Source organism: Uloborus diversus, chromosome 2 (assembly GCF_026930045.1).
Source record: "Uloborus diversus isolate 005 chromosome 2, Udiv.v.3.1, whole genome shotgun sequence".
Classification (NCBI taxonomy): Eukaryota; Metazoa; Arthropoda; class Arachnida; order Araneae; family Uloboridae; genus Uloborus; species Uloborus diversus.
In genome coordinates, this window is record NC_072732.1 from 40,619,775 (window position 1) to 40,633,136 (window position 13,362).

At 31.5% G+C, this 13,362-nt stretch overlaps 1 protein-coding gene across 1 annotated transcript in view; it reads right to left on the bottom strand.

The window, feature by feature from the left end:
• Positions 1 to 10,049: 10,049 nt before the first annotated feature.
• LOC129235234 (protein ABHD13-like) overlaps positions 10,050 to 13,362 on the bottom strand; it is a 31,486-nt gene continuing 28,173 nt past the window's right edge. Inside the window, exon 6 of the mRNA XM_054868939.1 lies at positions 10,050 to 10,169. Coding sequence (XP_054724914.1) covers positions 10,050 to 10,169 — 120 coding nt within the window. The remainder of the gene's footprint in view (positions 10,170 to 13,362) is intronic.

The window sequence follows — 13,362 nt, forward strand, 5'->3', positions numbered from 1 at the left end:
GGAGCACTGCATTACTCTTTTCATACCAGCCCCCTCTCTTTTAAAGTCAATTTAAAAATGACAGCATGATGACACACAGTAATGAAAACGACACATAAAAACGTAAAGAATGGCCTTACGCATCACAGAAAACAGACAAAAACATGGGAGGGGGGAGGGCAATTAAAAATGTTTCTCCAAAAAAAAAAAAAAAAATCCTGCCCCCCCAGGAACTCAGTCCTAAATCCGCCTATGGCATGTATCTCTTTTGAATACACTGGAATTTTGTTGTACCGTAAAATCCCGAAAGTAACCCCCCCTATTTTCAAAACAAAACTTGTTGATTTCAGAAGGGGGGTTTATAATCGAGATTTTTTCTGAAAACTTAGCCAAAATAATTGTTTTTAGTTGTATTAATTTTAGAGTACAGAAAAGAAATAATAAGTAAATAAGAGTTAATATTAATGAAGAGAGAGAAATTAAAAAAAAACCTGTCATAATTTCTAGTAGTATTAAATTGCATGAGGCGCCATTTTTTTTTCGAAAGAAAGGATTTTGCACCTTAAGTTGGCAAAACCCCTATAATTTATTGCTTGAAAATTCATTATGAACTGAATGTGATAAGGTTACAGTAAAAGAAGCAAAATCTTAATGTTATTTCAGAATAGGAGCAAAAATCGGAATCACGGCCGCAAATTCGTTACGAAGATCGTAATTTCGAAAACTGAGTTTTACAAAGTTCGCGAACGCAAACACAGACAAATCACAAATCTCTTACTCGATTTAGTAAAATTTACATTTCTGATGATCCTAAACTCGTTCAATTACATTATTTCTCCTTTAAAAATGGTTATTTTTAAGTTTCGCGCTACTTTTTAAGCAACACGTTTCCAAAATGGCGTCACGTTTTCAAAATGGCGCCGTGTTGAAGATCGTTCAGTTTCACAAATCAGAACAAAAATGCTCCTTTCAAAATGAATAAAAAGCAGTACAATCGTATAAATTTCTTTTGTAATACATATGAACAAAAAAAAAGAAAAAAAAAAAAGGCGCCCTTGCATCAAAAGGAGTCTAGACATTTTGGAAGGAATTAACCGTGGAGACCTTTTTTTTTCCTCTCTTTTGTTTAAATCATTGTTTTTTTTTCTTTTTTTTTGGGAGGAATAAACCGTGGAGACCTATTTTTTCTTTTTTTGTTTAAACATTTTTTTTTTTTTTTTTTTTTTTTAAGAAAAGCAAAACTGCACATGGAGCGGGAAACTAAATCTTCGTAAATGCTCTCCAAGTAAAGCAGAAAATGTTATCCTTCTTTTTTTGGAGGGAGTGGCAAATGAAATGATAGTAAAATTTTCAGGTGAAAGGGGGGGGGGTATATTCAGGATTTTAAAGTGATTTCACTTTCCACAAAAAAAGGGGGGGCTATAATCGATAGGGGGGTTACTTTTGGGATTTTACGGTATATCTTCAGACAAAAATTATTTGAATCAATTAATTATATTAAAAATTAAAAAAGATTTGAGTAAGGAAGGTATTAACTAGAGATATATAGCCAGGTTTTTTTCCTTTTATTTACAAAGCATGAAAATATTTTTACAGGAATGAAATTCATTTTGGAGTGAAATAAACAAATACAGCAAACATCATAATAGTGATAAATTCTGTAAAAAGAATTAACTACCAAAGTATGCAATGGAAGATGACAAGAAAAGAACAGAATGGTACTATTTTTATTTCTAAGTTATTATGCTTGCCAAAACATTTAAGCGTAATACTATCTTTCAAATTTCAATTGCATTTAACACTAGAATTACTGCGGTCTTCGGATACCTAGTAATACGACGGGGGTCATTTTGACCCTCTTAAGAGATATCTGCATAGTTCCCTGCATACTGTTAAATATTCATGAAAATTAGTTTGAAACAAATATATTTATAATAAATTGTTTGTTTAAAGGATGTAGATATTATAATTATGTGTAATGAAGTATTTAAAAATAGCAGAGGCGGCGAGTGGGGTTTAAAAAGTGCGAGGAAAAAAATAATTTATGGAGTTGAAAACTATTTTAGGCTATCTTGAGTGACTAGGTGTGTGTGTGTGGAGGGGGGGGGGCTTCTGGTGTTCTCTTGTGAAAATGTTTTGGAATTGTAGTTTTAAAAATGCCGTTTTAGTAGAATTTTAACATCATTTGAGCAATGGAAAGGAGTTTCCAAGGTTGTCCCCATAATGTTTTTTTTTTATAAAGTTTAATTAATAATAATAAAAACGAAGAAGTTTTGGACTGTTTTTGGTAATGTGAGGTTAAGGAAGGCTCTTCCCGGAGAAAAAATCACAAACTGATATCTTAAAGACGCAAGTTAAAGCATCTTTAGCAAACTTAAAGCGAGGGGCTTGGGGTTTTCTCCCAGAAATTTTGCAAAGTTTAAAACTTTTTTAGACGACTTTTAAAATGTTAGTTCAGACTTTTCTTTTATTGACTTAGGAGAAACGAAAGGGTTCGAAGGTTCTCCCAATATTTTTTTTTAATTTATTTTTTAAACTGATGAAATCCTAAGAACTCAGTCTTAAACTTCCTTTGGGGATTCCAAAAAAAAATCTGTGGATTTTTTTTTTCTGCTACCTAGGGGGATTTTCTTCCTGATTTCTCCCCCTCAAACTAGAGTCTTTATAACACAAATTTAAGTGATCTTTTAATTTAAAAAAAGGAGAAAGTTCGTTCGGGGACTTTTTCAAGGAAAATTTTCAAAATTTAAGTTTTAAAACTGAAATTTTAAGCAATATTTAGTGATTTTAATGTTTGGGTAATCTTACCTAGAATGTTTTGAAATTGAAATCTTAACGTTGAAGCAATCTTTGATGATGAAAAAAGTGGGGGGTGGGGGCAGTCTCTCCTCTCCCTTGCCCTCCTTTCTCCCCCCCCCCCCCCGAGTCGCCGCCACTGAAGAATAGTTTAAAATACCCTTAAAAGAATCAGCGCTGTTCCAGCTGCATTTCAGAAACTAATAGCTAATGCTCCCTTTTAAGTAAAAAAACATTATGAATGCTTCAATTTCTTGCAATGCTATGCTCCAAGAGGCATTTTTGGGTTTCTGCTTTATTTCAGCATCAGTAAATGTGTTTGGATTTCTTTTTTTTTTTTTTTTTTTTTTCAAAGAGGTCAAAATGATACCTTTCCACGCTTCTAGGCGTACCCCATAGTTCAAGTTTCAAATAAAATACAATCCTCTTAAAAATTTTACATTATCATACAGTACCATGATTTAGGAAAAGTCAAGGAAGGATTAAGCTTTTTATGAAAATACTGAAGAGCAATTAACAAAACGAGTGTGCTAGGGATCAAAATAACCCTACCCGTAATTCTAGTGCTAAATTGTTTTCCACAATACTAAATTTTTATTTGAAATACTAAGCGTAAAAAAACGACTAAATTTCCGATATGTATTTCCAATTTTCAATGCTAAAATATGCTTGTAGAACCGTTAAAAATTCTGATATTAACATTCAAATTTACATCAGCTGATGAAGTATATTACCTGAAATTAGAACATAAGCACAACCTTTTACATTCACACCTGTTAGAAGGTTTAAAAAACTAAGTACTGAACAGTATTTAACATAAGAATAACATGTTGGTTTCAGCTTCGTAATATCTAAATTTCCACTAAAACATGTTTTTACTTTTATAATTATAATGATTTTCTAAAATTGAAAAATTATAGAATCTAATTCAAAATCAAAGTTTTATATATTTCCTAATTTCTTAGCATTAAGGAAGTCCTGTGATATTGCTTTCTACTTTTATTCCTTTAATTATATAATTCATATTCATAGCCATTACAAGTGCCTAAGTGATTATTTTGATATTGCAATGTTTCACCAGAAGGGAGGGAAAAAGAAAGATAGTGGGCTACAACCAAGCAACTTAGAAATGACCACGAAACCAACAAAACAATAAATACACACAAGATAATTATTTGCCTAATAATTTAAGTTTTAGATATCTTGAAATGCTGTCTTGAAACATGCTAAAACATCAAAAAGATTTTTCTTCTTATAGATTAAACTGAAGGAAAACGAGTTTATTAGGGAAGATATGAGAGGATAGTCTTTTCTGCAGAAAATGTTCTGAAAAAAAATATTAACACATTATTTAGTTATTGTGTATGCATATATACATATAAAACATGATATGCATTTCAAATACAAATTCAAACAAAATTGAAAGAATAAACACAAGTGCACTGTAATGTCAACGCAAAGCTGCTAGAAACAAAAACAGTGCAAACATATTCAAGAAAAAACAAGCAATATAAAATGGAAATTGCAAAAAGCAAGAATACGGAAACCACAACAAATAAGTCAAAAACATGAAAAATGTGAACAAGGGATTGATACATTGTCAAGGAGGACAAATCCCTTAATTCACAAAGTCCTTTCTGTTTAGCACGAGGGAAGGTCCCAAAAACATGCTACCTTCCCTGAGAGCCTTGAAGAATAAATTGAGCAAGAAAGCATTAAAGAATAAAAACTGACCTGTAAATATACAAATGATGGATTTGCAAAGCGAACCTACTAAAAGAAACAACAATAACAATACTGACCTTTAAAAAGAAAAGGACGAAGCGGTTACATGACTTGCACGTGCCAGGCAAGAGTATTGTTAGGACACGGCAGCAGCAATAAAACTCCTTGTTCAGGTTTTTCATTTGTTTTGACTTATTTGGTGTGGTTTCCGTACTCTTGTTTTTTGAAATTTCCATTTTATATTGCTTGTTTTTTCTTGAATATATATATGTAAATGCATGTATGATGAAATAGAGAAAGAGAGTAACAATAAAACACACAAATACACACATATACTAAATACCACCAGGTCAGTCCAATTTACTGTCTATGTAGATTTAGTAATTCGTGTATGAATCCAAATTAGAATAAGAAAGCTAAGAAAGCATTAAAAATCTTCCTTAACGGGGTATTTTAGTCTAGAGGCTTGATTTTGAGGTGATTTTTCGGGCATAATGTTAAAAAACACCAGTAGCTACTTTCAATATCCATTTTTATCAGTTTTTTATTGATACTTTAAAAGTATAAAAATGCATAATAGTTGAAAAAAAATTCAAAATTGTAGTCGGTGGAGGCTGGCAAAATGGAGACTACAAAAAAAGATGGGTCTCCTGGCTGACGTGATTCCAGACCTCAAGGTGATCTGAAACATAAAGTTAAGGTTAATTCTTATTAAACAAGGATGTGGCATTGTCTGGACATAACTGATTTGAAAATAAATTTCTTTCACAGAATGGCATCTTTTTGAAAAAAAAAATGTTCATTTTTTGAACTTTGGTTTTTTTTTTTTTTTTTTTTTTTTTTTTTAAATAAAAATCAAAAACTGCAAAACCCCTATGTGGAGACTATTGCGATAGTACTAAGAATGTCTGTACCAAATTTCAAGCAAATCAGTGCATTAGAACTTGAGATATCTTGTCAACCATATTGAAAAAACTAGTTTTGAGAAAAATGGGTTGAAAATTTGCAGTCTCATTTCAGCAAAAAGTTTATTATAACAAAATTAACTGTAACTCCAAAAATAATTCGAGTTTCCATAAATCCTCTTAGAAACTTATTCTTAAAGGTCTAAACTTTGAGAATATGAAAGGGGAAAAAATAGATTTTCTTTTGTAATTTCTAGATTAGAATACCGCTGTACATTTCAAAACGAAACAGTCCCTTCATCAACATGTTTTATGAAGAAAGTAAATACTTAGTGGCAAAAGAGAAATCAAAAGGGAGAAACTGAAAATCCTTTGCTGCTGGACTAAAAACAATAACAAGAACTCAACAGGGCAAAATGGCAACCGATGAAAACAATAGTTGAGCCTTTTTCATTGTCTTTAGGGGAAAATTTGCAGCCAGACAGTTTGAAGAATTAGATATCTTGTGCTAGCTACATGACCTCAGAATCTGTGCTAAACAGTCACTTAGGGGTTCCCCCCCCCCCCTTTTCATTTTTTTACAGGGTTGAGTGATTTAAATCAGCTAGACAAAATTGTGATTTAAATCAGTTATTTTTTTTAAGTCATGGATTTTTGAATCATGGTTTTTAGATCAAATTTTTAAAAGTTTAAAAGAATTTTTTTTATCTATCTATAAACCTGTTTGGATGGAGCATGTACAGAGGAAAGTCTAATGATAAAACTAGTGTTACCATGTGTGAGGTACGCTAGAACACAATGCTAGATTGTTTAAATAAATACTGTTGCTCACACTTAATGGAATATAGTTGGTTCCAAGAAATTTTATTCGATTAAGCAGGGTGTTTGATTAAGTGGGGAAATTTTCTTTACCTTTCTAAATTGACAACATTTGTCTTAAACCATATTATTGTCATTCTCAGAAACTGTCATTTTAATGTCCTTGTTATAATCTACAAATGTTTTATGACTCATACACAGTTTTAGGGGTTCAAATACTTTTCAGGATAGAGTTCAGCAAGATCATAAAAAGTAAAACTTCTATATTTTATTTTAAATGTCTTTGATGCAAGTCTAAAGTACCCAAATATCATTCTTTCACTTGTCAAAACTGTTAGTAAAAAATAAGAAAAAATTATTTCTAAGCAAACAAATTGAGTTCACATCTTTTTTTTTTTTTTTGGTTTTTATTTCAAAATATTGAAGTATTTAAGTTTTAAAAAAACATTTAAAATTAAATTGTTATTAAAAAATTAGTTCACGTAATAACTTTTAAGTTTGTCCCCCGCGGTTTGTGTCATTCCCTCACAAAAGTAAATTTCCTTCCCAGAATCACAACAAAATAAATTTTTTTTCAGCAAAAGGGTAGTAATTTAGAGCTGGATAATAAATATTGCAACCTATGAGGGTCTTTAATTTGCTGAAAATTATTAATGTGAATTTCAATGAAAGCATAAAATTAGATAAGAGTTTTTGCATCGGTCATTCAATCACATCTTTTTTTTTCTTTGGTGATGGCAAAGACAAAAGAAATATGTCAATACTGGCAATGCTTTGACGAAACATGAATGTTGTTTTCCCATTGCCCGTGAAAAATATTACTTTTTATTTTCACGTCAAAAATTGTTCTTACTTAATTTATTTCTAATTTATTCAAAAAATTTCTCAGCAAAAATTTTTGCGAAAACTGATCAATATTATTCGATTATCTGGGATAATTATTCAACTAAGCGTGGATCTTTAACATTGAGTCTATGGGGAAAAATTCGGTACCCTGAGGTGTTATTCATATAAGCGGTGTATTTATTTATCCGTTACCCAATTAAGCAGGACTGATAGTACATAAAAAAACTGCTTTGTTCTGTTGAAAATATGTGAGGAGCACAGGGACAGACCTGATGATATTGTTTACAATAAAGTACTTAATATTGGACTGAAAAGAAATGCAGAAAATCTAGTCAAAAGAAAAATACTTGTACTATTGCTGAATTTATTTTAAAACCTTTAGAGAAAAGACCTTAAAATGTGGAAAATGATAAATCCAATTTGAAAGCTTTCAAGAAGCGATACTAGCAAGCACTGGGAACGTTCCATTTCTTAGGTCATCAAGATCATTGCATTCGTGGAGTAAATCTGAGTGATTTGGAAATAAAAGAATATTTTCCATTTGCAAATCTCGTGGAGTAAATCTGAGTGATTTGGAAACAAAAGAATATTTTCCATTTGCAAATCATGAGTACTCCCCCAATATTATTCCTCTTCTCATGAAGTACCTGGGAAAATCCTATCTTTTCTATAAATTCCTTTTCAGTGATGATGTGCTTATTAAGCTTTTCCCGCTTGATTGGTGGAAAAGTCACTTTTTCTCAAGTAAGAATAAGAATGGAAAAATTGATCACCTGAACGAGGCACTTAATTACATGAAATACACCACCAGCTCAGTCATTTCCAGCCGAGGACTGCAGTTTCATGCTTATTAGCACTCATCAGCCTGGCATAGGAAAGTGACGGAGCTGGAGATGGAAAACCTCTTATGGAAGCCAAGAGGGCCAAACAAACTGGTAGCTAATAAAGAATTAGCACAGACCAGATGAGTGACCGAAGCAATGGTTCGGTTCAACTCGAAAATTGATGGCAAGGCATGGTATATTTAGTAAATAACTGTCCATTAGCCAGGGCTAAAGCAGAAATACATGAAATACACCGCCAGCTCAGTCATTTCCAGCCGAGGACTGCAGTTTCATGCTTATTAGCACTCATCCAGCTGGAGATGGAAAACCTCTTATGGAATTTTCGAGTTGAACCGAACCACTGCTTCGGTCACTCGTCTGGTCTGTGCTAATTCTTTATTAGCTACCAGTTTGTTTGGCCCTCTTGGCTTCCATAAGAGGTTTTCCATCTCCAGCTCAGTCACTTTTCTATGCCGGGCTGATGAGTGCTAATAAGCACGAAACTGCAGTCCTCGGCTGGAAATGACTGAGCTGGCGGTGTATTTCATGTATTTCTGCTTTAGCTCTGGCGAATGGGTGGTAATTTACTAAATATAGGCACTTAATTGTTGACATCAACTGCTTCTATCAAGGAGAATTCTGCTATCAAATTCCTTCAACAAATGAATTAGTGCAATCTAAAGTTTGAAACAGGCTTCGAAATGACAAAGCAGCTAAACTTGTTTTTATTTATAAATAATTGAACTTTAAGCCTGTCATTCAAAAAAAAAAGGCTGTAAAATTTTTATAAAGAATAAAAATCAGTGAAGTAACTTATTTAGTTGACTTCATCTTTCTAATAATTCTGTGGTTGGAGGAGTAAAATGTCTACATTAACATGAAGCATCCTTTATTGGAAACATAAATAGTTACAAAATTATTAAGAAAAGATGAGAAAAGTTCCAAAATGTGGGCCAAAGTAGCCTGTGTTTACAGGATCTTTAAACTGGCAGTAATACAGAAATTCAACTAGATCTCACATTGGCATGACACATTTGGTGTAAAAATTATGCATGAACTTTTCAATGTCTGAAGCTTGATTAAGTTATGTTTAAACAGCAAAGAAGGCATCACCTGTTTTGATATGATTGCGTTAATATATTTCTCCTTCATCTTCAAAACTTGTTGAAGGCCAGAGATTCATCTCCTGTTTGAGCTAACATAACCTTTAAATGAAAATAATATTACTACTAATCATGAACATCTAGCCAATGAAATTTTACATTGAATAGTACCCAAAAAACTTTGTCGCTCAGTAAAGCTTGGTGACTCAAAATGATGTTCCCAAGCTTTACTGAGTGGCTTAGCATAACTCATTAATGATAATCAAAAAATTTAGTAAGTCTTTATTTAAAAAAAAAAAAACCTACTAGAAAGCATTTTTTTCAACAAAAAATCAATGACAGATTAGTAATAGTTGAAAAGTAATAGAAGAATTTTATGCATTTTTTGGTGCTGCTTTCAAGAAAAATAATTTTAAAAATTTTAACACTTCAAATTTTCTTCAAAAGATTTTCATGTACTTTTACCAATAAGGAAACTTTTCACTGCTGAATTTATTTCATCCCTCCTTGATCAATCTTCAACAGAGGTGAAACCTACAGAATATCCCTCTGTGACACCTCCCCAATGCTGTACAGTAAAAAGTGGGAACTTGATAGCAGAAGTAAGTTTAACATTTTCTTTTCTATGTACCTTTCATGAAGCAGGGCTTCATATCCAAGACGTTGTGAAAATTTGCCAGCAAACTTTGTTACACAAGCGGCAAATATAGTGTTCTTTAAAATCGCATGAAGAGCATTACAGACAATGTAAGAAAACTTGATGTTGCATATTTTGGCCTGCAACTCATAACTAGGATACTCTGTAGGCTCCTCATCAAGTCTGTGCACAGTGTCTCAAAGGGTTACGGTTTGCTGCGTTACGAAAACTTATGTTTGAAAAAAATGCGGTGTGAGTGTTCTTGAATGACTCTATTTTGAGAATCTACTGATGTTCAGTTGGGCACAAAATGCTGATTTCGCTTTAATTAATTTTGAACAAAATATAAATATATATAATGTGGGTACATAGTATTCACAAGATCTGTTTTCAAATTCCAAATATATTAGAATAGCTAAAGACTTACATCATCTATAAACATGTTTATTGATCTGTAATAACCTTTACATTGCCAAGTTTCATTATGAGAGCCGAATTCATATGAATGAAACCTTTTGATAGGACTTCCACAAGCCTAAATGTAAAAACAAATAATTTCACTATAAAACTTCATGTCCAAATGAATTCAAATAGAGATCATAAATAGTAAACATATTTAAATACTCTAATATAATTTTTATATATAACATTTTAAAATGTATAAACTATCCTCCCCCCCCCCCCGGGGGGTACATATAGAGCTGGATTGGAGGATATGTGGGGGTATATGGCATATATTTCTGGTTAGCCGTGAAAAAGGGCACATAACCTCTGCTTTTCAATGAACTTGATATTATACATTTTATTTTAATGATATTTTAAAAAGAATAGCATAAAAATATATCACTCATCAATATCTGATGGACATCTATATGCCAGTTATTCCCATTTTAATTCTCTGCAATTATTTTTTATTAAGTAATATAAGTTAATTATAGTTTACAGACAAATATGTATCTTGTAGGCATATGCATCTGTTCAAGATGTATTTTCAAAAATATAATAATTCTCAGTACAGTATAATCCCGATTTAATGATTGTTAAAGGGCTCTAAAAGTTATCATTAAATCAAGGATAATGTTAAAACGAGGTGGCATAGACATTCACTGCAGTCAAATCCGGACCAGTGAATTGCATCATTAAATTGAGGAAATCGTTAAATCGAAGTTATACTGTATCTAGGTTATACTGTTATTCTTTCATTTATACTGTATTTTATGCATTTTAATCTAAGCCACCCATTAGCTACCATCTAAAATTTCAACCTATCTCATACTTTCTTAGTTTTTAATTTCTTGTATGGTATATCTTTGGCTATTTTTAAGCACTTTTATTATACTTAGCTTGATTGTCACGGAAAAATCTGAGGCCTGCTTTTGCTTATATCTTAGCAACTAGATCACTTAGAGACTTCGGGATTTAACTGAATGATTTGCTTAATCTCAAGGTACAACTTAACGCTAAAAAATTCAATTCTAAAATAACATAATTACTTCATTTAGGATAGAAACAGCGAATTTCATATAATTTCCCCATTAAATGTTTAAATGTATAACAAGGATCAAATTAAAAATTTTAAAAAACCCCGACTGAATGGCAACTGTAGAATCAAGAGGGTAAATTGAAAATCTTTTTAAAAGCCTTATACTATTAAAATTCAATGTCAAGTATTTTATTTGCTATTAAATAGTAACTGGCAACAGATAAAAATTTTAAATTATTGCGTTTTATTTCCTTATCGGCCAACAAACAATGAATTCGGTTATCAATCGCGTGAGTAAAGGCTTAGCCGTTATCAAAATCTGCTTTAAAAAACGTTATAATTTAAATTCTATGAAACATAGAAGTTCCAAACACATTCTATCAGATGCAGAAAAAAATTCTCTTTATTTTGGTATTAAATTTTAAAATTTTTAACTATGTTTTCACTGCAAAAATCATGAAAAACCTTTTAGAGGTTTTTAGTTAATATCCTCATTAATTAATGTCGTCCAAAGATGCAATTTAGCTAAGAACACTTTTAATCAACCCTCCTTTCGAACATTTTTTTTTTTTTTCAAAATCGGTCCCTCTGTTTAGGCGCTAGAGTGCCACAGACAGACACACAGACACGTCAAACTTATAACCCACTTCCTTTGTGTGTCAGAGGTTGAAAACCCATTGTTACAAATTTTGTTGCTTTACAACAGCAATATTAATAGTAATCATTAAAAAAATTTGAATCAAGGCTTATCTGGTGCAAGCATGAAATTCCTCCACTATCATTGCTTTCTTAGGATTTTTATCTGCATATCTATCCCAATAATCAAAAATGGGGCTAAGTAAAGACACATTTTAGAATCTTTATTGCAAGTAACTTGCATGTTGTAAAATATGAATTAGTTTCGCAAACCTTTAATTATTAAATGGTTCTATTTAAATTAGCACAGAAACAAATCCTAGAGGGGAACAAGGATTAATTTTTAGAGCCAAATGCTTCAAGTTTTAGACATGTATAATTTTTTTTTGCTTTTAGTATGAAGCACTTAGCTGAAAAAAAGAGGTGAAATTTTGTGATAGTAACATTATTCTATTTCTGAAATACGTTTACACTAAAAAAAATAAAATAACAGAATTTTTTTTTAATACTAAGCACTTTTTATAATGCACTAAAAAGGACAAAATAACTTTTCTGGATCAGAAAGGACAATATTTAAACATTCCTGTAGTTTTTAATTATTCCAAGAAAATGACTCCACAGACGAGGAAAAGTGCGGCTCAAGTCATTTCAAACCAAACTATCCCAGAAAAATATGCATGTTTCAACACTCAAATTTATGACAGAAAGTTAGATAATGATAAAAGATTCTCCACCTGACTTGAGCTGCACTTTTCCTAATTTGTGGAGTTGCTTTCTTGGAATAATTGAAAATTACAGGAATACTTTAATATTGTCCTTTCTGACCCAGAAAAGTTATTTTGTAATTTTGAGTGCATTATAAAAAGTGTTAGTTTTTTTTTTTTTTTTAAATTCTGTTATTACAATTACTACGCTGTTTATATGATGTTCAAACAAATACTTTACATTAAGAAAAAGAAACTTAGCAGTACAACAAGTAGGTGATTTCAAAAACAATCAAAGCTTAAATTAAAACAAAACCTTAAAAATTAGAAAAGCTGAATTTTAATAAGGGCAAAAGAAATTTACATTGCTTTTTATTAGCAAGTCATTTCTATTTCATTGCACTCAGTTTCTGATGCAAAAACCATCCCAAGTTTTCACATGGTATTCCACATTGATGACAGATAAAAAATTTATATATATACATCTTTTTTTTTCAAAAGCTGAAGGTTGAAACACCATTTTTCCTTCTTTTTATAAACATTAACTATGTATAGCGCTGCAGTTAGGTATCATATGCCAAAGTTTTCATTTTTTAAAAATCCTGGATAATAGCAACTGATAATAAAAAAATGACTACTAAATTAAAAATGGCTACTGGCAATTGAAAACTGGATTCAGGTTTATTCTGAAGAATAAGCTAAAAACGTTATTAATTTACAAAGGAATGTATGTGACGATCATAGGCGGATTTAGGCCGAAATAATTGGGGGTGCAACAATAACGGGGATCTGAGGAGGGGGGGGTATTCCCGGAATAACAAGGCAGTGGCGAAATCAGAAAATAATCTTAGGGCGGGACACACTTTTAAGTCTAAAAACGCGATGTAAACCATATTTAGTAAGAT